At 44.5% G+C, this 27701-nt stretch overlaps 1 protein-coding gene across 1 annotated transcript in view; it reads right to left on the reverse strand.

Annotated features, from left to right (window-relative positions):
- The window catches only part of LOC109888272 (mothers against decapentaplegic homolog 3-like), a 45041-nt gene extending 17662 nt beyond the window's left edge, over positions 1-27379 (reverse strand). The window contains exons 1-4 of the mRNA XM_031812742.1: positions 26849-27379; positions 5196-5389; positions 4699-4833; positions 140-265 (exon numbers count right to left, since the gene is read on the reverse strand). Coding sequence (XP_031668602.1) covers positions 140-265; positions 4699-4833; positions 5196-5389; positions 26849-27183 — 790 coding nt within the window. The 5' untranslated portion in view covers positions 27184-27379. The remainder of the gene's footprint in view (positions 1-139; positions 266-4698; positions 4834-5195; positions 5390-26848) is intronic.
- Between the last annotated feature and the right edge of the window lie 322 nt (positions 27380-27701).

The following is a 27701-nucleotide window of genomic DNA, read 5'->3' on the forward strand; positions in this document are numbered from 1 at the left end:
TGCAGCAGACATTTGAAGAGCGATATGTTGGGAATTTCAAATTGCAGTATTGAATGGCAACACATACAGCCTCGGCACCTAAGTATGGTGATAATATTGTATTGTGAGGTCCATGGTCATACCCAGTCCTAATGCTTACCTAAATTGCTGTGTGTTGGAGATACTGGGTTTGGTGACAGGTTGGGTGAACTGGTGTCCATGCTGTGGTTCATCAGGTGATCACTGGTCTCCCCATCTTCACTGAGATAGCCAGGTGGAGGAGTCTCTGAAACACAGTAAACAATGATTGGTTGGTAGGTTCCTTCTACTAACATGTCCCAAAGGCCCCTACACTGCTCCACATATGCATATTAACAACGCCCTTTGTCATTGCGCTCTCGGCCAATGCTTTTATTCAGGGAAGGGAAGGGGAACCCAGTAGAAAACAGGCTGAATGTACTGACTGAGTTGGTTCTACTCCCGACAGGCTGAATGTACTGACTGAGTTGGTTCTACTCCCGACAGGCTGAATGTATTGACTGAGTTGGTTCTACTCCCGACAGGATGAATGTATTGACTGAGTTGGTTCTACTCCTGACAGGCTGAATGTATTGACTGAGTTGGTTCTACTCCTGACAGGCTGAATGTACTGACCGAGTTGGTTCTACTCCTGAGAGCCTGAATGTATTGACTGAGTTGGTTCTACTCCAGACAGGCTGAATGTATTGACTGAGTTGGTTCTACTCCTGAGAGCCTGAATGTACTGACTGAGTTGGTTCTACTCCTAACAGGCTGAATGTATTGACTGAGTTGGTTCTACTCCCGACAGGCTGAATGTACTGACTGAGTTGGTTCTACTCCTGACAGGCTGAATGTATTGACTGAGTTGGTTCTACTCCTGACAGGCTGAATGTACTGACCGAGTTGGTTCTACTCCTGAGAGCCTGAATGTATTGACTGAGTTGGTTCTACTCCAGACAGGCTGAATGTATTGACTGAGTTGGTTCTACTCCTGAGAGCCTGAATGTACTGACTGAGTTGGTTCTACTCCTAACAGGCTGAATGTACTGACTGAGTTGGTTCTACTCCCGACAGGCTGAATGTATTGACTGAGTTGGTTCTACTCCTAACAGGCTGAATGTACTGACTGAGTTGGTTCTACAGGTTCTACTCCTGTAACAGGGGGGTCAACTTGTCTTCCAGAGGTAGTAACAGATCATGTGCTGGTCTAGTCTCCAAGAGGCAGTGTCTGCTTCTGACGGCCTCTCAAGCCACCACAGACACCATTTGTGCCAGGCAGAGACTGCCCACCTCCTCTGGACTCAGTGTGAGTGTGTGTGTGTGTGTGTGTGTTTGGCAACTGTTCACCCGGTCTGCTGATGTAGCTCACACCTCTGCTAGCGTCTGTCTGAAGGTAGGGGTCTAGAACTCACTCGTCTCCCAAACTCACTGTGAAGGAAGGAGAGGGCTCTAGGTGACCGTCTCCCAAACTCACTGTGAAGGAAGGAGAGGGCTCTAGGTGGCCGTCACCCAAACTCACTGTGAAGGAAGGAGAGGGCTCTAGGTGACCGTCTCCCAAACTCACTGTGAAGGAAGGAGAGGGCTCTAGGTGACCGTCTCCCAAACTCACTGTGAAGGAAGGAGAGGGCTCTAGGTGACCGTCTCCCAAACTCACTGTGAAGGAAGGAGAGGGCTCTAGGTGACCGTCTCCCAAACTCACTGTGAAGGAAGGAGAGGGGTCTAGGTGGCTAGAAGGAAAGGGGGCTAGAGAAAACAGAGAGGGGCTAGAGGGGCAGTGGCTGTCACCCAACCTCACTGAGAAGCCAGGAGGAGAACTGAAGGAAAAGTGACTGGATAAAAACCCTCGTCTGTCACAACTAGACTGTGTGAGAGTGGGCAGACAAGACCAAATCCCAGACACTGAGCTGTGTGAAACAAGGTCATGCATTGCAAACTCAGTCTCCCCTACTCACCGGTCATGTCCGCTTGAATGGGATTTTAACTTGCTTTAAGACTTTTCTCACCGACCTTCCTCTCATTTTAAACGTGTCTCACTTAGACCAGTCTCGTCCACTAAAATACTTTCCTATAACATGCTGCATAAATCCTGACTGGTCTCACCTGCTCCAGGAGTCTGTGTGAGGACTAGTTTCACCTGCTTTACCACTGGTCTCACCTGCTCCAGGAGTCTGTGTGAGGACTAGTTTCACCTCCTTTACCACTGGTCTCACCTGCTCCAGGAGTCTGTGTGAGGACTAGTTTCACCTCCTTTACCACTGGTCTCACCTGCTCCAGGAGTCTGTGTGAGGACTAGTTTCACCTCCTTTACCACTGGTCTCACCTGCTCCAGGAGTCTGTGTGAGGACTAGTTTCACCTCCTTTACCACTGGTCTCACCTGCTCCAGGAGTCTGTGTGAGGACTAGTTTCACCTCCTTTACCACTGGTCTCACCTGCTCCAGGAGTCTGTGTGAGGACTAGTTTCACCTCCTTTACCACTGGTCTCACCTGCTCCAGGAGTCTGTGTGAGGACTAGTTTCACCTCCTTTACCACTGGTCTCACCTGCTCCAGGAGTCTGTGTGAGGACTAGTTTCACCTCCTTTACCACTGGTCTCACCTGCTCCAGGAGTCTGTGTGAGGACTAGTTTCACCTCCTTTACCACTGGTCTCACCTGCTCCAGGAGTCTGTGTGAGGACTAGTTTCACCTCCTTTACCACTGGTCTCACCTGCTCCAGGAGTCTGTGTGAGGACTAGTTTCACCTCCTTTACCACTGGTCTCACCTGCTCCAGGAGTCTGTGTGAGGACTAGTTTCACCTCCTTTACCACTGGTCTCACCTGCTCCAGGAGTCTGTGTGAGGACTAGTTTCACCTCCTTTACCACTGGTCTCACCTGCTCCAGGAGTCTGTGTGAGGACTAGTTTCACCTCCTTTACCACTGGTCTCACCTGCTCCTGGAGTCTGTGTGAGGACTAGTTTCAACTCCTTTACCACTGGTCTCACCTGCTCCAGGAGTCTGTGTGAGGACTAGTTTCAACTCCTTTACCACTGGTCTCACCTGCTCCAGGAGTCTGTGTGAGGACTAGTTTCACCTCCTTTACCACTGGTCTCACCTGCTCCAGGAGTCTGTGTGAGGACTAGTTTCACCTCCTTTACCACTGGTCTCACCTGCTCCAGGAGTCTGTGTGAGGACTAGTTTCAACTCCTTTACCACTGGTCTCACCTGCTCCTGGAGTCTGTGTGAGGACTAGTTTCACCTCCTTTACCACTGGTCTCACCTGCTCCAGGAGTCTGTGTGAGGACTAGTTTCACCTCCTTTACCACTGGTCTCACCTGCTCCAGGAGTCTGTGTGAGGACTAGTTTCACCTCCTTTACCACTGGTCTCACCTGCTCCAGGAGTCTGTGTGAGGACTAGTTTCACCTCCTTTACCACTGGTCTCACCTGCTCCAGGAGTCTGTGTGAGGACTAGTTTCACCTCCTTTACCACTGGTCTCACCTGCTCCAGGAGTCTGTGTGAGGACTAGTTTCACCTCCTTTACCACTGGTCTCACCTGCTCCAGGAGTCTGTGTGAGGACTAGTTTCAACTCCTTTACCACTGGTCTCACCTGCTCCAGGAGTCTGTGTGAGGACTAGTTTCAACTCCTTTACCACTGGTCTCACCTGCTCCAGGAATCTGTGTGAGGACTAGTTTCACCTGCTTTACCACTGGTCTCACCTGCTCCAGGAGTCTGTGTGAGGACTAGTTTCACCTCCTTTACCACTGGTCTCACCTGCTCCTGGAGTCTGTGTGAGGACTAGTTTCACCTCCTTTACCACTGGTCTCACCTGCTCCTGGAGTCTGTGTGAGGACTAGTTTCACCTCCTTTACCACTGGTCTCACCTGCTCCAGGAGTCTGTGTGAGGACTAGTTTCACCTCCTTTACCACTGGTCTCACCTGCTCCAGGAGTCTGTGTGAGGACTAGTTTCACCTCCTTTACCACTGGTCTCACCTGCTCCAGGAGTCTGTGTGAGGACTAGTTTCACCTCCTTTACCACTGGTCTCACCTGCTCCAGGAGTCTGTGTGAGGACTAGTTTCACCTCCTTTACCACTGGTCTCACCTGCTCCAGGAGTCTGTGTGAGGACTAGTTTCACCTCCTTTACCACTGGTCTCACCTGCTCCAGGAGTCTGTGTGAGGACTAGTTTCACCTCCTTTACCACTGGTCTCACCTGCTCCAGGAGTCTGTGTGAGGACTAGTTTCACCTCCTTTACCACTGGTCTCACCTGCTCCAGGAGTCTGTGTGAGGACTAGTTTCACCTCCTTTACCACTGGTCTCACCTGCTCCAGGAGTCTGTGTGAGGACTAGTTTCACCTCCTTTACCACTGGTCTCACCTGCTCCTGGAGTCTGTGTGAGGACTAGTTTCACCTCCTTTACCACTGGTCTCACCTGCTCCTGGAGTCTGTGTGAGGACTAGTTTCACCTCCTTTACCACTGGTCTCACCTGCTCCTGGAGTCTGTGTGAGGACTAGTTTCACCTCCTTTACCACTGGTCTCACCTGCTCCAGGAGTCTGTGTGAGGACTAGTTTCACCTCCTTTACCACTGGTCTCACCTGCTCCTGGAGTCTGTGTGAGGACTAGTTTCACCTCCTTTACCACTGGTCTCACTAGTAATACGACTGATATGTCACCTGGTATGTAGACTTGTCTCACTAGTTATGTGACTGATATGTCACCTGGTATGTAGTTGCTCTGTGGCTCGATGCCGGCGGGGAAGTTGGTGTTCTCTGGGATGGAGTGGCTGTAGTCGTCCAGAGGAGGAAACTCACTGGGGATCTCTGTGTGTCTGGGAACCAGCACAGGAGGCAGCACTGCAGACACACAAGTAGACATGTATCACAGACAGACACACAATTAGACATGTATCACACACACAGAAACACAATTAGACATGTATCACAGACAAACACAAAGAACACAATTAGACATCACACACAGACAGAAACACAAAGAACACAAATGCACAGATACGGTGCATTGTTTCTCTAACACACCAAAAGTTATAGATAGCTCTTTTATGTTTTCACAAATGACAGTTGAGGCTGAGCCTCTCACACCTGTCAAACCAGTAGTCACAGAGCCAATACATTTACAAGATGTGCAATACATGCTACTGAGGTGAAGCTCATTGAACCTCTGATGGTTTTTAATGAAAGGGGACAGTTGTCCGTACCTGGCGTCTCCACCCTCTGGTAGTGGTAGGGGTTGACACACACTTCATCCTTCTTGGTGTGGAAGGCGTACTCACAGAGCTCCACGGCCCGCAGCTCGTGGTGGGACTGCAGGTCCGGCCAGCGCCACAGGCGACAGTAGATGACGTGCGGGAGGCCCTTCCTGTGGGACACCTGTAACCGTCCATCCAGAGACCTGGCAGAGACAGAGAGGTTTGTTTTGTTGTTACTGCTTTGGAGTTATAAGTTCATAAACTGTTTTGCCTTTTGGCACGTTGCTTGAATAGTTTGCCGTTCTTGAAAACGGCCAAGCAGGCCAACTCCAAAAAGGTAAGTTCACAGTCTCACGACTTCGAGTGTACAGAGATCACACCCCAATACACTGAGTATAGGCAAAAACATTTCACCTTGCGAGCAAAACACTTTAAAGCCCCCCCACCTGCAATTATATACATTCTACCATTGATCCGGAGAGAAGAGTGTGCAATTTTAAAACACTACATGAAATGTGTTTCCATTTTCCATGGCCGAGCAGCCGCACACAAGTCTAAGATCACCATGAGCAATGCCAAGCGTCAGCTGGAGTGGTGTATAGCTCACCGCCATTGGACTCTGAAGCAGTGGAAACACGTTCTCTGGAGTGATGAATCACGCCTCACCATCTGGCAGTCCGACAGACAAATCTGGGTTTGGCGGATGCCAGGAGAACGCTACCTGCACGAATGCATAGTGCCAACTGTAAAGTTTGGTGGAGGAGGAATAATGGTCTGAGGCTGTTTTTCATGGTTTGGGCTAGACCCCTTAGTTCCAGTGAAGGGAAGTCTTAATGCTACAGCATACAATGACATTCTAGACGATTCTATGCTTCCAACTTTGTGGAAGGGCCTTTTCTGTTTCAGCATGACAATGCCCCCGTGCACAAAGTGAGGTCCATACAGAAATGGTTTGTTGAGATCGGCGTGGAAGAACTTGACTGGCCTGCACAGAGCCCTGACCTCAACCCCATCGAACACCTTTGGGATGAATTGGAATACCGACTAATTGCCCAATATCAGTGCCCGACCTCACTAATGCTCGTGGCTGAATGGAAGTAAGTCCCTGCAGCAACGTACCAACATCTAGTGGAAAGCCTTCCCAGAAGAGTGGAGGCTATTACAGCAGCAAAGGGGGGGGACCAACTCCATATTAACGCCCATAATTTTGGAATGAGATGTTGATCTAGAAGGTTTCCACATATTTTTAGTAATGTAGTACATACAGTTGAAGTCGGAAGTTTACACACACCTTAGCCAAATACATTTAAACTCAGTTTTTCACAATTCCTGACATTTAATCCCAGTAAGAATTCCCTGTCTTAGGTCAGTTAGGATCCCCACTTCATTTTAACAATGTGAAATGTCAGAATTTTAGAAAGGAGAATGATTTCTTCCATCTTTTATTTCTTTCATCACATTCCCAGTGGGTCATTAGTTTAAATACACTCAATATATTCACTATCAGTTCTCTATATACTACTGTAACCTAGTAACTGGTCTTCTGTGGCCTAGACAGCCTCCCTCAAATATACTCAATTAGTATTTGGTAGCATTGCCTTTAAATTGTTTAACCTGGGTCAAACGTTTCAGGTAGCCTTCCACAAGCTTCCCACAATAAGTTGGGTAAAATTTTGGACCATACCTCCTGACAGAGCTGGTGTAACTGAGTCAGGTTTGTAGGCCTCCTTGCTCGCACACGCTTTTTCAGTTCTGCCCACAAATTTTCTATGGAATTGAGGTCGGGGCTTTGTGATGGCCACTCCAATACCTTGACTTTGTTGTCCTTAAGTCATTTTGCCACAACTTTGGAAGTATGCTTGGGGTCATTGTCCATTTGGAAGACCCATTTGCGACCAAGCTTTAACTTCCTGACTGATGTCTTGAGAGATGTTACTTCAATATATCCACATAATTTTCCTTCCTCATGATGCCACCTATTTTGTGATGCCACCTAGTCCCTCCTACAGCAAAGCACCCCCACAACATGATGCTGTCACCCCCGTGCTTCACGGTTGGGATGGTGCTCTTCGACTTGCAAGCCTCCCCCTTTTTCCTCCAAACATAATGATGATCATTATGGACAAACAGTGGGGCAGTTGCCCATCTCTGGGCTGACTATATAACATGTATTAAATATGCTCATGTTGCTCTGTCTCATTCTGATGCACCCTGATTTAGGATCCCAGCAGCAGAGGGAGGCTGTCTAGGCCACAAAAGACCAGTTACTAGGTTACAGTAGTGACAGGGTTTCTCCCCATGGCCATCTGTTGTCAATGAAACATGTAGACCACTGAGCCAGGGTACATGTAGGGGAAACAGCCTGCACTCTTGAATTGAACTGAACAAAAATGATTCCACTATAACCGTGTAAACATTCAAAACATTACCAATGCAATTAAACATGTTCCTTCATAGAATTTCAGACAGTCAGAAAGACGTCTTCACAGCGTATAAAATCTAACTACACAGCAGTCACACCACAGCTTGTGAACGTTTGGTTTAATACAACCCCTTATTGTCATGGGTCAGAGCTGTGTGAGAAGGGTTTTAAGGTCTAATAATAATAATAAGTGGCAATGATATCACTAACTTAGAAACAGGAAGTGTAAAAGGAGAAGCTACGCATGGCTTTCAGCTTGTTATTAGTAGAACTTGTGGTGGGGGGGGGGGTTAGGAAACGTGCAGCCGATTCATCAGGACTGAATTTCTCCTTGTTTTTGTAACTTCACTATTAATTCTCTGGTTACAATTACATGGTCAAAATTATGACGTGAATTATTACCATCTTCGGTAAAGAGATATCATCCTGCTGACGGTCCAAAGTAAACCATGAGGTCATCAGGTCATTTCAGGTCATTTCAGCCAGCCATGACACCCACCATCTCAGATTGGTCTGAAATAGTTTCTGGAGTTAGAAACAAAATGCCATTCCTGAAACATTTTGTTGACATTTTAAATAGCAGAGAAATTCAGCTAACTGATTGCAACCAAATTGGCCATTTGAATTTATAGGATTTAGATATTAGTCAGTAAATATAATACCCAACATCCAAGTTGGACCAAACTACTTCCTACAAATGAGTAAGACATGAAGAATCAATTTCTTTTTTCAAAAAGACACCCAAGGACCCTATGACAATCCAACAGCCAGTATACACTATCAGTTCTCTATATTTGACCAGATGTATGGAGTAGAGGTCGACTGATTAATTAGGGCCGATTTCAAGTTTTCATAACAGTCGGAAATCGGTATTTTTGGACAAAAAAACACAATTCTTTACACCTTTATTTCATCTTTATTTAATCTTTATTTAACCAGGCAAGTCAGTTAAGAACACATTCTTATTTTCAATGACGGCCTAGGAACAGTGGGTTAACTGCCTCGTTCAGGGGCAGAAAGAGAGATTTTCACCATGTCAGCTCGGGGGACCCAATCTTGCAACCTTACAGTTAATGAGTCCAACGCAATAACGACCTGCCTCCTCGTTGCACTCCACAAGGAGACTGCCTGTTACGCAAATGCAGTAAGCCAAGGTAAGTTGCTAGCTAGCATTAAACTCATCTTATAAAAAACAATCATAATCACTAGTTAACTACACATGGTTGATGATATTACTAGATATTATCTAGCGTGTCCTGCGTTGCATATAATCTGACTGAGCATCTAAGTATCTGACAGAGCGGTGGTAGGCAGAAGCAGGCGCGTAAACATTCATTCAAACAGCACTTTAGTGCGTTTTGCCAGCAGCTCTTCGTTGTGCGTCAAGCATTGCACTGTTTATGACTTCAAACCTATCAACTCCCGAGATGAGGCTCGTGTAACCCGAAGTGAAATGGCTGGCTAGTTAGCGCACGCTAATAGAGCTTCAAACTTCACTCGCTCTGAGCCTTGGGGTGGTTGTTTCCCTTGCTCTGCATGGGTAATGCTGCTTCGATGTGGTGGCTGTTGTCGTTGTGTTGCTGGTTCGAGCCCAGGGAGGAGCGAGGAGTGAGGAGAGGGACGGAGGCTTTACTCTTACACTGGCAATACTAAAGTGCCTATAAGAACATCCAATAGTCAAAGGTATATGAAATACAAATGGTATAGAGAGAAATAGTCCTATAATAACTACAACCTAAAACTTCTTACCTGGGAATATTGAAGACTCATGTTAAAAAGGAACCACCAGCTTTCATATGTTCTCATGTTCTGAGCAAGGAACTTAAACGTTAGCTTTCTTATATGGCACATATTACAATTTTACTTTCTTCTCCAACACTTTGTTTTTGCATTATTTAAACCAAATTGAACATGTTTCATTATTTATTTGAGACTAAAATGATTTTATTTCTGCATTATATTAAGTTAAAATATGTGTTCATTGGTCATTATTACAAATATATATATATATATATATATATATATATCAATTAATCGTTAGCAGCTTTTTTTGGTCCTCCAATAATCGGTATCTGCGTTGAAAAATCATAAAAATCGGTCAACCTCCATTTTTTTCCCTGTTAGGGTTTAATCTGGTCCCCCACTAAGCTCTTTAGAAGCCTGCAGGAGAGTCTCAGCGGAGCAACGAGGAGTCTAACCAGTGACCTCACCGTACCAACGCTCCATGCTGTAATGTGATTGGAGGAGCCTTCAGTGGTACTCAGCCAGACTGAGCGCGTGTGTGTTAGTCTCAGCCAACTACTGTGCCTCCAGTGGGAAAAACATCAGGGCCTTTAATATTTCAAAGCAGCGTTTCACTGTCTTGGCATTTTGAGAAAGGGGAGGGGGGGGGGGGTGTTACAAGCAGAATCCCTCTGTGTGTGGTGGTGGAGGACAGGTGTGTGTGTGGGGGTTGGGATTCAACAATGTTGCCTTAAACCAAACTAAATAATTAAACCATGAAAACCTCTGTGTGTGTGTGTGTGTGTGTGTGTGTGTGTGTGTGTGTGTGTGTGTGTCCACCAGCAGAAAATCTATAACATACAGTCCCTAATCAGAAGTCGCATTGTAACACAGAGCATTCAGTTCTCTATCCCGATGAGCTCTCGGTCCTACTCAAACACATCCTCCAGTTCTTATTAAACAAAAAGTTATTTCACACAGCGCATGGCACAGGGCAAGGTCCCCTTTTATGAGCCCCAATTGGCTGAAAAGGAGTCAGTGGGTTGCTGTTGCCACAGCCCGTAAACGAGCAGCCATTTCCTGGGGCTTTGCACATCAGTGAGTCCTGTGGCCATCATAAAGAATTAAGGTTAATGGGGGGCTGGGTTAGCTCAGCTCACTCTCTAGTGTTCTGTGTGCGTGTGTTTTACTATCCTTGTGGGTACCAGAAGTCCTCACAAGGACAGTAAAACAAGGAAACATTTGGGTAAGTGGGGACATTTTTCCAGTCCACATGAGGAAAAATGCTATTTTAGGCTTAGGGGTTCCATTTACGGTTCAAATTAGGGTTATAATTAAGGCTATGGGATACAGGTAGGTTTAGGGGTTCGGTATAGTTGTAGGGTTATGGGTTAAAGGTTAGGCTTGGGCGTGGATTTGAGTCAGTGTAGTATTTTCAAAAAGTGTATCAAATACATTCCAATATTCAACAACCTGTTTTTTTTTCTCCATAAAACTAACTAGATAACCTTTAGTTATCTGAATAATTGTTAAGAAATGTATTGAAAAGTAATAGAAATAGTATTTGAACCCAGGTTTGTTTGGTGTGTGTGTGTGTGTGTGTGTGTACAGACTGTGCTGAGGTGATGTAACTGCGTCTCAGGCCCATGCTCTACAGTGGGTGTATTCCTTTGGGGTTTAGGCTGGGGGTTGACACTGAACATGGAACAGACAAAAACATCCTATTCACCAAAACTATTACAGTGTGTGGCAAAACCACATTTACAGCAGAACTGTGCAGATACAACTTTGGTAACAGAATAAACCAGGAGATTTTACTGTAATTTCCAGTAAATGTTTTTGGTTGTATTTACTATGGTAATTGTTAAAAGTAGTCTTTGTGCATAAAATTGTATGGTTTGTTAAACTTTGAAAAATCAATAGTTTTTGTTTGGCATACATTTTAGAGTCTTTGCGTAATTCCGTTACCTTGGAATTGCCCATTCTCATTCCCTGACTCAGCCCTTCACTGGGACCCTACTCTCGTCACTGCACCCCCGCAACAGCTTTCTGGTCTGGACCAACTCAGGTCCAGGAAACACAAGACACAGAGATTCAGACGCAGACTTAATGTGCTGAGCGATTCCACTAGCACAGTCCAGGGAGGGAGGAAGGGACCATACAACAAGCCCTAGGCAAAAACGCCAACAACTTCACATACAGCCGCTGAGTCACTGTTCAAGACATTTACCACAGCGATAAAAGTGAGTGAAACGTTGCCCAGAACAACCCCCAGCCATTCATAACATGCCACCGTCCCCGAGCGACTACCATGTTGTTGGAGGGGCCATACCAGGCCGCAGACGACCTCGCACTCTTCAAATATGCTTTATGAGTATGTGGAGCGCGTTGTGTTTCAAATATGTTCCAGGATGGCAGTGGAGGAATGGCTTTGACCCGGTATGCCCTGCCGGTGCCGGTGGGCGAGAACTCTGACAAGACATGAAAGATGGATCGGGTGCTGGGGAATGGAAAACCCAGTCCAAGTCCAAGCCCTCCATGGACTCAGGCCAGCAGAACAGCCAGGCCCTAGGTATGGCTGTGTGACTGAGGCAAGTTACACTGAATGACACTCTCAGCAATCCCGCATTGGACAGGCCATATACAAAAATATCATTTCAGTGACAGAAACTGGGTAAACAAGTACATGACCTTCTAGAGTGTATCTAGGGGGAAAACTAGTGAGAAGCGGTGAGTCACTAGGCCTAGCTAATGGAGCATGGTTACTCATGTTTAACCCCAGTCCTGATTCCATTCAGCTAGACCTAGCTAATGGAGCATGGTTACTCATATTTATCCCCAGTCCTGATTCCATTCAGCTAGACCTAGCTAATGGAGCATGGTTACTCATATTTATCCCCAGTCCTGATTCCATTCAGCTAGGCCTATGCGGCATTACAGTATAGCTCGGTATACACCCGACACTTACATGCAACTTCAGCTATCAGAATACGAAGACAGCATTGAAAAGACGGGTCCTAGGCCAACAAAGGTTGCATTGGCTAGAGTTACTCTAACCCGTTTGCAATCCCTTCAGCTTTGCTTGCTGGCTTGCCTGCTAGTTACAGAGGTCAGCTGGCTAGATAGCTACAGTAGTTGGCCACTGTCATTAAGTTGTTGTGTTATCAGATGTAGCCTGTTCCACCGTTTGCAGAATGCATTCAGGCATTTGAATAAAGTGTGACAAAGGAAACCTGTTAACAATGTGGACATTTAAATGGAGGTGTTGAACTGATGTGGAAAGGGTTAGAAGTTGAATTTGCTTTGGGGGAACTGGGTGGAGGGTACTGTGGCTCTCCAACAGAGACTGACCCGGAGCCCCCTCACAACCCTGGAGGAGATGGGAGACCTGCAACCTAAATCCCCCTTCCTCACCCACATCGCCTGCTGTTGTGTGTGTTGTCTATGTTTGTGTAGTATGGAGAAGAAAGGGCCCAGATTTGTGGGTTGGTACAGCTGCTGCTGCTGGGGTGGAGGGGTTAGGGGTTGTGTGAGAGGGGGTTCTCAGATTTAAGGGGTGTGTGTGTGTGTGTGTGTGTGTGTGTGTGTGTGTGCCTCAGATCAGAGACTCCGACTGGCCCAGGCTGCTGCTGGGGTGGAGGGGTTAGGGGTTGTGTGAGAGGGGGTTCTCAGATTTAAGGGGTTGGTGGGGTGTGTGTGTGTGTGCCTCAGATCAGAGACTCCGACTGGCCCAGGCTGAGCTGCACTAATCTGAGAGGGCAAAACAAACACTTTGAAGCACGAACAGTCACACACTGGCTACGGTTCTGTGCTCCAAGCGCCTCTGAACAAACACACACCCCTCTGTGGACCAAGGCCAAAACTTTGGCCACGGAATTCTTCAACTCACTCAGCACACTGCTACAGTGAGTCAAAAGGAAGTTGGACTGGTAGAAAAACATCCACCAGGCTACATCGTTGTAGTTATTTAAGATATTTAAATGAATGACAGTTTATTCACTAATAATCCTAATCCTGGTTGGTCTAGCCTATAGGCTATGCTTTGATATAGAATCTAGTTAGACTAAACTTTCTATTTCTGCTCCCTCATAATGACTAACTACAGTCGAGCAACACAACAAAGACTACCTTTCCTGTCTCTAATGTCCATAAACTACAGAGACTGATCTACAATAACAGAATGGCCATGTCCTCATACAGAAATATGAGAGGGAGAGCAGGGGAGAGAGCAGGGGGGAGAGAGAGCAGAAGAGAGAGAGAGCAGAGAGAGAGAGCAGAGAGAGAGAGAGCAGAGAGAGAGAGCAGAGAGCAGAGAGAGCAGAGAGGAGGAGAGCAGAGAGAGCGAGAAGAAGAGAGGAGAAGAGAGAGAGAGCAGAGAGAGAGAGCAGAGAGAGAGAGAGAGCAGAGAGAGAGAGAGAGCAGAGAGAGAGAGCAGAGAGAGAGAGAGAGAGCAGAGAGAGAGAGAGAGAGAGAGAGAGCAGAGAGCAGAGAGCAGAGAGAGAGAGAGAGAAGAGAGGAGAAGAGAGAAGAGAGAGAGAGCAGAGAGAGAGAAGAGAGAGAGCAGAGAGAGAGAAGAGAGAGAGAGAGAGAGAGAGAGAGCAGAGAGAGCGAGAGAGAGCAGAGAGAGCAAGCAGGACAAAAGGGGGGTAAAGAATGACAGACTGTCTCAATAGATCAGGGCGGCTCAGTGTGTCTGCTGCCCCCCCCCACCACCCCTCCGTCTGTCCCCCTGGCCCGACTACTTCCCCTCTCCTCCTCTCCACCCTCCAAGCATTGTGTGCCCCATCATAAAAGCTTGTGGCCAGCCAAAGTGTCCAATCTGACTGGAAGCAGTCAGTGTTAACCTGGTAAATGACACTGCATCAGCAAGCAAAACATGGGGGGGGGGGGGGGGGGCAGGCCTAAATGATACCACACACTTCCTGAACTCTACCTTTACAGCTTCCATGTCTGGGGGAAATCCTAAGGGTGTGTGCACCTGCCCTGCCAGTCATTCACCTGCTAGCTAGTTAGATATTTCCTCTCTTCCCCTCAGCTCAAAACAGCAGGCAAACACATCCTGTTTCAGTGAGCACAGCTGGAGTAGAGACAATGTGTGTGTGCCTGCCTGCGTCTGGGGTGGTCTCAACACCAACATCAAACACAAGGGGAAAAGGCTAATGTTCGTTCAGCCAAGATGAAATACTAACTGAAAGTTAAATAGGTTCAACCATTAGATAGGCAGGGAGGCAGGGAGGATCTAGCCTGGACCAAAATACGTTGTGCTTCATTTGATTTCAACTGATAAAAGGTATTGCAGACCACCCTGGATGTTGCTTTAGGGCCTTTGCTTAATGCTTAACCTAATATTGCCAAGGAAACACTAGCCTGAGCACTGCAACTAAAAACAAACAGTGCTCAGGCTAGTCTCTTTGTCTGCAACTAAAAACAAACAGACAGGGACACTAGCCTGAGCACTGCAACTAAAACAAACAGAGAGACACAAGCCTGAGCACTGCAACTAAAAACAAACAGAGAGACACAAGCCTGAGCACTGCAACTAAAAACAAACAGAGAGACACAAGCCTGAGCACTGCAACTAAAACAAACAGAGAGACACAAGCCTGAGCACTGCAACTAAAAACAAACAGACAGGGACACTAGCCTGAGCACTGCAACTAAAACAAACAGACAGGGACACTAGCCTGAGCACTGCAACTAAAACAAACAGAGAGACACAAGCCTGAGCACTGCAACTAAAACAAACAGAGAGACACAAGCCTGAGCACTGCAACTAAAAACAAACAGACAGGGACACTAGCCTGAGCACTGCAACTAAAACAGACAGGGACACTAGCCTGAGCACTGCAACTAAAACAAACAGAGAGACACAAGCCTGAGCACTGCAACTAAAAACAAACAGAGAGACACAAGCCTGAGCACTGCAACTAAAAACAAACAGAGAGACACAAGCCTGAGCACTGCAACTAAAACAAACAGAGAGACACAAGCCTGAGCACTGCAACTAAAAACAAACAGACAGGGACACTAGCCTGAGCACTGCAACTAAAACAAACAGACAGGGACACTAGCCTGAGCACTGCAACTAAAACAAACAGAGAGAGACACTTGTCTGAGCACTGCAACTAAAACAAACAGAGAGACACTAGCCTGAGCACTGCAACTAAAAACAAACAGACAGGGACACTAGCCTGAGCACTGCAACTAAAAACAAACAGACAGGGACACAAGCCTGAGCACTGCAACTAAAACAAACAGAGAGACAAGCCTGAGCACTGCAACTAAAAACAAACAGAGAGACACAAGCCTGAGCACTGCAACTAAAAACAAACAGAGAGACACAAGCCTGAGCACTGCAACTAAAACAAACAGAGAGACACTAGCCTGAGCACTGCAACTAAAAACAAACAGACAGGGACACTAGCCTGAGCACTGCAACTAAAAACAAACAGACAGGGACACTAGCCTGAGCACTGCAACTAAAACAAACAGACAGGGACACTAGCCTGAGCACTGCAACTAAAACAGACAGGGACACTAGCCTGAGCACTGCAACTAAAACAAACAGAGAGACACAAGCCTGAGCACTGCAACTAAAAACAAACAGAGAGACACAAGCCTGAGCACTGCAACTAAAAACAAACAGAGAGACACAAGCCTGAGCACTGCAACTAAAACAAACAGAGAGACACAAGCCTGAGCACTGCAACTAAAAACAAACAGACAGGGACACTAGCCTGAGCACTGCAACTAAAACAAACAGACAGGGACACTAGCCTGAGCACTGCAACTAAAACAAACAGAGAGAGACACTTGTCTGAGCACTGCAACTAAAACAAACAGAGAGACACTAGCCTGAGCACTGCAACTAAAAACAAACAGACAGGGACACTAGCCTGAGCACTGCAACTAAAAACAAACAGACAGGGACACAAGCCTGAGCACTGCAACTAAAACAAACAGAGAGACACAAGCCTGAGCACTGCAACTAAAAACAAACAGAGAGACACAAGCCTGAGCACTGCAACTAAAAACAAACAGAGAGACACAAGCCTGAGCACTGCAACTAAAACAAACAGAGAGACACTAGCCTGAGCACTGCAACTAAAAACAAACAGACAGGGACACTAGCCTGAGCACTGCAACTAAAAACAAACAGACAGGGACACTAGCCTGAGCACTGCAACTAAAACAAACAGAGAGACACAAGCCTGAGCACTGCAACTAAAACAAACAGAGAGAGAGACACAAGCCTGAGCACTGCAACTAAAAACAAACAGACAGGGACACTAGCGTGAGCACTGCAATTAAAAACAAACAGAGAGAGACACTTGTCTGAGCACTGCAACTAAAACAAACAGAGAGACACAAGCCTGAGCACTGCAACTAAAACAAACAGAGAGAGAGACACAAGCCTGAGCACTGCAACTAAAAACAAACAGACAGGGACACTAGCCTGAGCACTGCAACTAAAACTAACTAAAACAGACCGACACACACTTTCTGGTTGACTCGCTCAACAAAGGTGTTTAATCTCAATCTGTCTGGGACAGACCCCTCAGAGCCATCACAATGTCTCCTCCTCACACACCCACCCACACATTTTGAAGCAGGCACCTGAGTCACAGTCCAGACTGTATTGTTCTCTAGTGGTATGATACACTCTGGTTCACTGAGAGTGTGTCTGTCTGTGTTGTAATTACCACTGGCTGCTCAACTCATTGTTTGATTTGTCTGACAGAAAGTGGATACTGCTGTCTGAGACATCTCTCTTTCTGTTCCTTCGGTGTGTGTCTCCGTCTGTGTGTGTGTGTGTGTGTGTGTAGTCTTGGCAGATGGGTACAGAAGGACACAGTGTTGCCTGTCTGCTCTGCCTGGTAGCTCCAGCGTGTACCATCACCATACCTCATCCAGAAGCAGGAGGGTTTTGTGTGACGATTCCCCAGTGTATGTGGGCACCGGGTCATCTGCATTTTTGGCTTGTTGACTGCTTCTGTGTGTCCAAGCAGAGGGCATCATGGGTATTGTGCGCACGCGTGTGTGCGCTGTGCCAGGTCTGGTCATGGTATTAAGTGTGAGTGCCCCAATCGTGGTCTCCACGCTCCCTCCATGCGCTGAGTGTGTGCGGGGCTTATAGTGTGTGTGTGTGTGTGTGTGTGTGTGTGAGGCGTGGTTAGTCAGCCCAGAGGAATGTGCTGCGGCTGGTTGCTGGGGCCTTGGGGAGGGTGTGGGCTGCTGTTTGGTTAGCAACTGCTGCTCTGTGTGGAGGCGGCAGGAGTTAGGTTGTATTAGTGAGAGAAAGCTCTACTCTGCTTTGCCTTGGCCTGACCACTATCTGTCTGTGGGGGAGAGGAACACTAACTCTTCACACAGACAACAAGCCTGCTTTGTGTCCTATTGGCCACGACTACAACCACAACTACCACCATACTGAACAAAAATATTCAACTCAATAATTTCAACCATTTTACTGAGTTAGCGTTCATATAAGGAAATCAGTCGCTTTAAATACATTGATCTGTATGTCACATTTAAAATTATAAATATATTTTACCTTTAAATAAAGTCAGTTAAGAACAAATTGTTATTTACAATGATGGCCTACCAGGGAACAGTGGATTAACTGCCTTGTTCAGGGGCAGAACGACAGATTTTTACCTTGTCAGCTCGGGGATTCGATCTAGCAACCTTTTGGTTACTGGCCAAATACTCTAACCACTAGGCTACCTGCCGCCCACATGACTGGGCAGGGGCACAGCCATAGGCCCACCAACTGGGGAGACAGACCCAGATAATCAGAATGAGTTTTTTAAATTACAGACAGAAATACTCCTCAGTTTCATCAGCTGTCCGGGTGGATGATTGATCCTGATAGGCCACATCTGTCAGGTGGATGATTGATCTTGATAGGCCACATCTGTCAGGTGGATGATTGATATTGATAGGCCACACTGTCAGGTGGATGATTGATCTTGATAGGCCACATCTGTCAGGTGGATGATTGATCCTGATAGGCCACATCTGTCAGGTGGATGATTGATCCTGATAGGCCACATCTGTCAGGTGGATGATTGATCTTGATAGGCCACATCTGTCAGGTGGATGATTGATCTTGATAGGCCACATCTGTCAGGTGGATGATTGATCCTGATAGGCCACATCTGTCAGGTGGATGATTGATCCTGATAGGCCACATCTGTCAGGTGGATGATTGATCCTGATAGGCCACATCTGTCAGGTGGATGATTGATCCTGATAGGCCACATCTGTCAGGTGGATGATTGATCCTGATAGGCCACATCTGTCAGGTGGATGATTGATCCTGATAGGCCACATCTGTCAGGTGGATGATTGATCCTGATAGGCCACATCTGTCAGGTGGATGATTGATCCTGATAGGCCACATCTGTCAGGTGGATGATTGATCCTGATAGGCCACATCTGTCAGGTGGATGATTGATCCTGATAGGCCACATCTGTCAGGTGGATGATTGATCCTGATAGGCCACATCTGTCAGGTGGATGATTGATCCTGATAGGCCACATCTGTCAGGTGGATGATTGATCCTGATAGGCCACATCTGTCAGGTGGATGATTGATCCTGATAGGCCACATCTGTCAGGTGGATGATTGATCCTGATAGGCCACATCTGTCAGGTGGATGGATTATCTTGGCAAAGGAGAAATGCTCACTAACAGGGACGTAAAACAAATGTGTACAGAATCTGAGAGAAATACGCTTTGAGCGTATGGTGAATTTCTGGGATATTTTATTTCAGCTCATGAAACCAACACTTTACATGATGCACTTGTATTTATCAGTACTTTACATGTTGTGTTATATATATTTATCAGTACTTTACATGTTGTGTTATATATATTTATCAGTACTTTACATGTTGTGTTTATATATATTTATCAGTACTTTACATGTTGTGTTATATATATTTATCAGTACTTTACATGTTGTGTTATATATATTTATCAGTACTTTACATGTTGTGTTATATATATTTATCAGTACTTTACATGTTGTGTTATATATATTTATCAGTACTTTACATGTTGTGTTTATATATATTTATCAGTACTTTACATGTTGTGTTTATATATATTTATCAGTACTTTACATATATTTATCAGTACTTTACATGTTCTGTTTATATATATATTTATCAGTACTTTCCATATATTTATCAGTACTTTACATGTTGTGTTTATATATATTTATCAGTACTTTACATGTTGTGTTTATATATATTTATCAGTAGTTTACATATATTTATCAGTACTTTACATGTTCTGTTTATATATATATTTATCAGTACTTTCCATATATTTATCAGTACTTTACATGTTCTGTTTATATATATATATTTATCAGTACTTTACATGTTGTGTTTATATATATTTATCAGTACTTTACATATATTTATCAGTACTTTACATGTTCTGTTTATATATATATTTATCAGTACTTTCCATATATTTATCAGTACTTTACATGTTGTGTTTATATATATTTATCAGTACTTTACATGTTGTGTTTATATATATTTATCAGTAGTTTACATATATTTATCAGTACTTTACATGTTCTGTTTATATATATATTTATCAGTACTTTCCATATATTTATCAGTACTTTACATGTTCTGTTTATATATATATATTTATCAGTACTTTACATGTTCTGTTTATATATATTTATCAGTACTTTACATGTGCGCGCCAAGGCTACTGTTCATTTTTAGATTTTAATTCGTAAATCTGTTTGTTTTTAGACCTGATTTGCTTTAGTTTGGTTTTAAAATATTTTCTATTATTTAGTGTTAGGAACAGAAAGCATGCTGGGAGGCTAGGAGACATGTGTTGTATAGTGATTTTGGAGGATGTCACTTGGGGGCGGGCAGTTCAAATGATAACGCCAAGCTCAATGTGACTTATATAGTGGAGTGAAACTGAAGCCCATGCTGACGACAATCCAATGCTTTTTAACTTGTCTCAGAGGCTGCGGATCCCGTGTCCCCCAGAGCAAAAGACCCCTGGGTTTATTGACGTCTACATTATGCCCACATTGCTGTGGTCACTCTCCCTTCACATTTCTCACTGTCAAACCGTGAATGATAATTCTTCAAGTTTTTCCAGTGAAATGTCCACACAGCATCTGCATATTAACCATGTGATCTCAATCACTTTCATGGGAATATTCATTCAGATCAACTTGAGCTATACAGTGTCTTTTTGAATTAAGTACAGTGAGCACATTTTGGAGCAGATTGTGTTAAACTGCAGCAAAGCCTACCTGTTTTTAAGTTTCAATCAAAGCACATATTTTGCCTAGTGGCACACTTGAGTTTTGCCCACATCCTGAAATATAAGAAATGAGGTGGTGTTTCTTGTCTTACAGTAACTTTATACTATGCAGTTATATTTGGCAGGGGCGGCAGGTAGCGTTGGGCCAGTAACCGAAAGGTCACCGGTTCAAATACCGGAGCCAACAAGGTGAAAAATCTGTCGCTGTGCCCTTGAGCCAGGTAATTAATCCTAATTGCTCCGAGGGTGCTGTACAACGCTGACCCAGGCCGTGACCCCATTCCCTGTGGGTGTTTCTCAGGGGGAGTTGGGATATGCCAAAAACACATTTCCAAAACACACGTGTGTAACAGGACAAATATAAGCACCCCACAAATAGTATTCTTCATAACAGAAATGAATAAAAATGGTACTATCACTATGGGATCTGGCAGACCTTTAGCGTTCAGGAAGAGGAGTCCCAAAAAGTCAAGATCCAAAGCCAGTTTCAACTGTAGTAGTACGTGTTAGACTGACGTTAGCTACCTAGACTATGTTTTTCCATGTTAGCTAGTGACGCCTCGGAGCAGTGATAGACAAGCGAGGCCTTTTTGAAACGTCTCCATCTCCTGGCTGCATTTACCCACCAGATTCAGCAGCTTGAAAACCACAGATTGAGAATAGTTTTTTTTTTTGATTAACATAATTCATGATGGTTTATATTTTAGCTTTGTTAATTTTTGGAGTAAAAGTTAATAGCTTAAGTCTAGTTTGAGTTTTTTCCAAACGGGGATAATTATTTAATTTCAGTTAACTAAATATTTACTATAACAACCTTGGTGTGTGCGTGTTAGAGGTCGACCGATTAATCGGAATGGCCGATTAATTAGGGCCGATTTCAAATTTTCATAACAGTTGGGAAATCTGTATTTTTGGGCGCCGTTTCGACGATTTAAAAAAAAATGTTTTATACCTTTATTTAAGCTTTATTTAACTAGGCAAGTCAGTTAAGAACAGATTCTTATTTTCAATGACGGCCTAGGAACAGTGGGTTAACTGCTTTGTTCAGGGGCAGAACGACAGATTTTCACCTTGTCAGCTCGGGGGATCCAATCTTGCAACCTTAACTAGTTCAACGCAATAACGACCTGCCACTTTCTCGTTGCACTCCACAAGGAGGCTGCCTGTTATGTGAATGCAGTAAAGCTAAGGTAAGTTGCTAGCTAGCATTAAATTTATCTTATAAAAAACAATCAATCATAATCACTAGTTAACTACACATGGTTGATGATATTACTAGATATTATCTAGCGTGTCCTGCGTTGCATACAATCTGACTGAGCATACAAGTATCTGACTGAGCGGTGGTAGGCAGAAGCAGGCGCGTAAACATTAATTCTAACAGCACTTTCGTGCGTTTTGCCAGCAGCTCTTCGTTGTGCGTCAAGCATTGTGCTGTTTATGACTTGAAGCCTATCAACTCCCGAGATGAGGCTCGTGTAACCGAAGTGAAATGGCTAGCTAGTTAGCGCACGGTAATTGTCGTTGTGTTGCTGCTTCGAGCCCAGGGAGGAGCAAGGAGAGGGACGGAAGCTATACTGTTACACTGGCAATACTAAAGTGCCTATAAGAACATCCAATAGTCAAAGGTTAATGAAATACAGATGGTATATAGGGAAATAGTCCTATAATAACTACAACCTAAAACTTCTTACCTGGGAATATTAAAGACTCATGTTAAAAGGAACCACCAGCTTTCATATGTTCTCATGTTCTGAGCAAGGAACTGAAACGTTAGCTTTCTTACATGGCACATATTTTACATGGAACATATTGCACTTTTACTTTCTTTGTTTTTGGATTATTTAAACCAAATTGAACATGTTTCATTATTTACTTGAGGCTAAATTGATTTTATTGATGTATTATATTATGTTAAAAGAAGTGTTCATTCAGTATTGTTGTAATTGTCATTATTACAAATAAATAAAAATTGGCCGATTAATCGGTATCGGCTTTTATGGTCCTCCAATAATCGGTATCGGCGTTGAAAAATCATTGTCGGTCGACCTCTAGTGCGTGTGTACATAGTTGAGATTTCACTGTAGGTCACTTCAGTGGTATAATGCATTCTCAAATATTTTCTAAAATCGCAACTAGGCCAGTTTATTCATCATGACATGCTTTATCTAATAGACACCATCACCCACGCTTCTATTGCTGTACAACAGCACTGTAGACCACTTGTGGTGGGGACACCAACAGTGGGGACACCAATCTGTTAATTATTTTTGTTATCAGCTCAAGTTCCTCCCTCTGATCTTCCTGCTTCCTCTCCCTTAGTGTTGTCACAATACCAGAATTTTTACTTCCATACCAGGTTAAGAAACAATACTCAACACTCTTTACCAAAACAATACCACAGTAAATAAGGCATATTGGCCATTCTGTGACTTTGGTTCTTAATCCAGACACAAACTGAGGGACTGTCTTTCTCCTGCTCAAACATGCTGCCGTGTGAGTCGGTGGCAGCAGCCTGCAGCCCTGCAGTCAAAGGGACGTGTGTGGACAAGACAGACTGCTGTTCCCGGGTCCTGGCCCCGAACCAGGAGTGAGAGAGACAATTCTGTGCCATCTGTTACAGTTCTGCTCTCTCAGCTCTGCTCCACAGTAAAGGCCTACAGTTTGGGACGGGTCAAGAGGGAAGACCAGTTAAAATACAGTCAACTCATTAAACTAATTGACAATTGGCTCCTAATTTTCAAATAGGATTGTCAATTCCATTCTATTTTATTCATTCACAGCCACTGAGATGGAATTGACTCTGCAAGTGTTTTCCTCCTAATCCTTAAAACTGTTGATTTTATTTATTTTTTATTTAACCTTTATTTAACTAGGCAAGTCAGTTAAGAACAAATTCTTATTTACAATGACGACCTAGCAGGGACCTAGCCTCTCACCAACACCATGGTGTTCTCCGTTTTGCTCTAAGACCCCCACAAGCTACGGACTCAGAGGTCGGTACCGCCGATGTGCCAACCTCTGTCTGTAGCGTCCGGACCGTTTGAGATTTATTCACCTTTATTTAACCAGGTAGGCTAGTTGAGAACACCTTTATTTAACCAGGTAGGCTAGTTGAGAACAAGTTCTCATTTACAACTGCGACCTGGCCAAGATAAAGCATTGCAGTGTGAACAGACAACACAGAGTTACACATGGAGTAAACAATAAACAATAAACAGATACAAACGAATATGACCCCACTACAGAAAGGGGAGACTCCCATGAAAATGATAGTGTTGTCCCATTTTGCTTTAGGAAGGCCACACCTAGCCTACAGTTCACTAAAGCACATTTAAAAAGGACAGGGAGAGAACATTAGTCTTCTCCCCACTCAAACAGAGCAGGCTCCGTCACTTAACAGCCGCCTCCACTGGCTCTGAGAAAGTCACTCTAAAATGACTTGACAGATGTGAGAATGTTTGTTTTAGGCGGAAGTGGGCCTCTAAGCAGGCCTCTCATACCGAAGTTCCTGCCAGTGCCATCAGCATTGCTCAGGCGAGAGAGTGTGAGTGTGAGCCATCACAAAGCCATAAGTACACACTGCAGAATGACTAAGACATGAATTTGGCCCAGAGCCTTAGTTTCTCAGAACTACCCATTATTTAAAAAGCAAAAAAAATGACTGTCCAAAACCACAAGTGTAGAGGCGCCAAGAAGCATGCCGAGCAATAGCTTTGCACCACAAAATAAGACAAACTCTGGGTAGAAAACTGCCCATTTGTTGCGCAACATTTTAGAAAAGAGAAATGTAACAGGAAATAAGACTACTGGTTTCCAAACAAACAAATCATTATTTCAATGTTTTGTATTCAGACAATCAGGAAGGAAAAAAAAAAATCATGAGGCCTAAAACGGCTCTATGACCCACCATGACCCACTAGGCCAGCTATAGGCTAGAATTCTCTCTGATTACACAAGTTCTTAGAGGAGATTGCTGCTGTTAAACCCATTTGAAATGTTATCTAACAACTCAGGGCCTCTAAATCCACACCGGGCACCGAGGCTTTAGTGTTTAACACAGCTCCTGTTTCAATATGAAATAATTGTGCTTCATTTAGATCAGGTCAGTTGCGCAACTTCCTCAGGTTTAGGATTTGGGGTCTAGATCTGGTCGGTTGCTCAACTTCCTCAGGTATAGGATTTGGGGTCTAGATCTGGTCGGTTGCTCAACTTCCTCAGGTATAGGATTTGGGGTCGAGATCAGTGAGTACCTTGATCTGATGTGTTACTGGGGAATCCCATGTATAGACTTCCCTCAATGGACCTATCTATGGATTTCATCTCAGAAGGATCCAAAACATCATAAATATATTTATTCTTGGCCAATCTGGCATGAACTGCCCTACTCTGAAAACAGAAAGCCTAAATGGGTAATAACCATTTTTATTGTTCAGAGTAAATTATTCAAAGTATGCCTATTTACTGGGAGTTCAATTCTCAATTGAATGTAACAATATGACAACATTTTACAGATATTTTTTAATTATCATTTGTCAACTAGGGTCTCCCCACAAACACCTGTCCTATAGGCTACACATGTTACCGTCCCATACAAGTCCCCCACCATCAGCTCTATCAAGCCAGCTGTGACTCAGTGAAATCCAGAGCTAGCTCATCAGCTGTGAGGATAGTAATGATGAGGCGCTGGGGAATTCATGTGTTAGCCAGGAGAGCTCCCCCATGACCACCTCGACAGGCCTGAGCAAGCAGCTGCTGTCAGCCCCACCACAGGGGAATAAATAGGAACAGACCTCCCGGGCAATGTGGGCCGTTATTCAGGGGCAGGAAGTCCCCTTAAGCACTGCTCTTGGATCAGATTTCCCCATTCCAGTCCCAGCATTCACTATATGACACTGGTCTGTGACAAGGGCTTTTGCACTACAGCCAGGGTATTAGGGAGATATTAGCATATTATACTTCCGGGCCGGATATCTTCAGTGGTACAAGCCTGGCTAAGAGGATATTCAATTGACTGAAGAATGCACAACACTTGTGATGGTCAAACAAGAATGTGGGAGTGTCTGATTAGCTAAATATATCCAACTTCAGCCCACACCACCGCCCCAGCAGCTTGCTAACCAACAGTCCATGTCAGACAAAAGTGGAGATGAGATTTTGAAGTCCGATTCATTGATTAACTGCTGGAATTTATGGGACAACATGAAAGTTTCAGCCAATCACAGGTCTGCTTTGTTGTGAGGTTCTGAAATACCAACAGTGACAGCAGTACGGTCACAGAAGTTACCCAAACTTAAGCATTACATACTAGTGTGGCTGCAAATAAACCAAACATCGATACCGTATAACTGAAGGATATGAAAGCTCTCTGTACAATAAACACGGATGAGTTTACAAACAACACATTGACTGAGCTGACAAGGAGGTGTAAGTAGAAGCTAGCTTTTCAGCATTACAGTGACATGACAAGCTTACAAGGATGCAGCTGAAGAACTAGGCTAGGCCTAATTGATGTTTTTTAAGGAGAGTACGTTCGGGTATTACAGTGTAAGGGTTGAAATCTGTCAAGACAGCAGTGGATGTATTGCACTGCATGGCGAAAACGATGATTCAGTCTCGCCTACGCACCATCCTAGTAGAAAGCGCCCCAGATTAAGGCCAAATTATATAACTTCGTCACCCATGTGTTTAGAATTGAACAGCTGTCTATTCCACTATGCAGATTCGCCTCGTTTCCTGCATCATAAATATATCTACCGAGGGTAGTGTGTAGTTTGCCAGCTAGGACAGTGAACTAGAATTCGTTGTGCAACAAAAGTGGCATGCAATGATTATTGTTGAAAAGAAACACGGGCAACCCTCAAAACATTCAACACTCGCTAGCTAGCTACATTTGCTACCTAGCTATGTTTACTGTACTGTGATTGCTGATGCAGACAAGAGGCAGCTCACTGTATAACTTGCTCAGTTAGCTAGCTGGCTAGTTACCTACCCATGGTTTGTGCAGGATGCCCAAAAGCCAAACTATTATTGAATGAGAAATATTCAATGGCTACAATATCAAATTGTTTGCGAGGAAGGGAAAGCTACAACTGGAAAGTCCAACCTAACTACCTAGCCAGATTTGTGTTTGAAAACTGTCACATTCAATCGATTCCATTTCTTGCGCAAACATTGCAATGTATGTTTGTAGTCGCCTACCTTGGTATAGTAATACATTTCGTGTTGATATTCTGTGTCGTGATGGCTTTTTCCAATTCATCCAGTTGCCCTGTTTTCTTCAACTTCTTCACCAGGCTTTTCACAGCTTTTTCACACCATTTCTCCTCTTGTCCGTTCTGTTCGCCTTTTTTCCAACCCAAAAGCCTTTTCACAATGGGGGGAGTAAAAGGCAGAATTGACATCTTGAGGTCAGTAAAGTCCTTCCAGTACTGTGGTCCTTGTTTCGCAAGATACAGATGTAAATATTTTGTAAAACTATCCAAAGGACAAAATGAAGTGGGCGCTTGAACAACGACTTTGTTAAATGTACACATATGCTGCACAAACAAAGTTCATTTGTAGCTACCAATTTTAGCGCACAGACTGGCTCAGCGATTACCGCACCACTCCACCACTACACTGTTGCACACGATTCAAATCAGTAACACTCCGCGGCGAAACGTAGTTCGCTCTAGTCGATTCGAAATGCATTCTTCATCCTCGCCTAAATTAAAGCCGTAGGTGAAAACCAAAGAACATTCGTCATTTTGGACTAAGGATTTTGAATAAAAAAAATATATGTAATATGGCCTCCTCTCATACGCGTTGGTATACGTGTGATTATCAACGAAGTTTGGCCAAGTTCATAGTCATCCGCCGTCGTAGGCTCCGTCTGAAGTCTACCAGAAAATCTGCTTCAAATGTAAACGCAGGACGACTACCCTCTGTAGACTCCCCATTCAGACTGCAAAGTAGATTTGTGAAAGCCCGTTGGCTGCAGCTGACCAAAATGTGCTGCATCTGCATTGCACGGGCCCTGCCTTTCGCCAGGGCCTGCCCCACCTTTCGCCAG

Source organism: Oncorhynchus kisutch, unplaced genomic scaffold, assembly GCF_002021735.2.
Source record: "Oncorhynchus kisutch isolate 150728-3 unplaced genomic scaffold, Okis_V2 Okis03b-Okis08b_hom, whole genome shotgun sequence".
Lineage (NCBI taxonomy): Eukaryota > Metazoa > Chordata > Actinopteri > Salmoniformes > Salmonidae > Oncorhynchus > Oncorhynchus kisutch.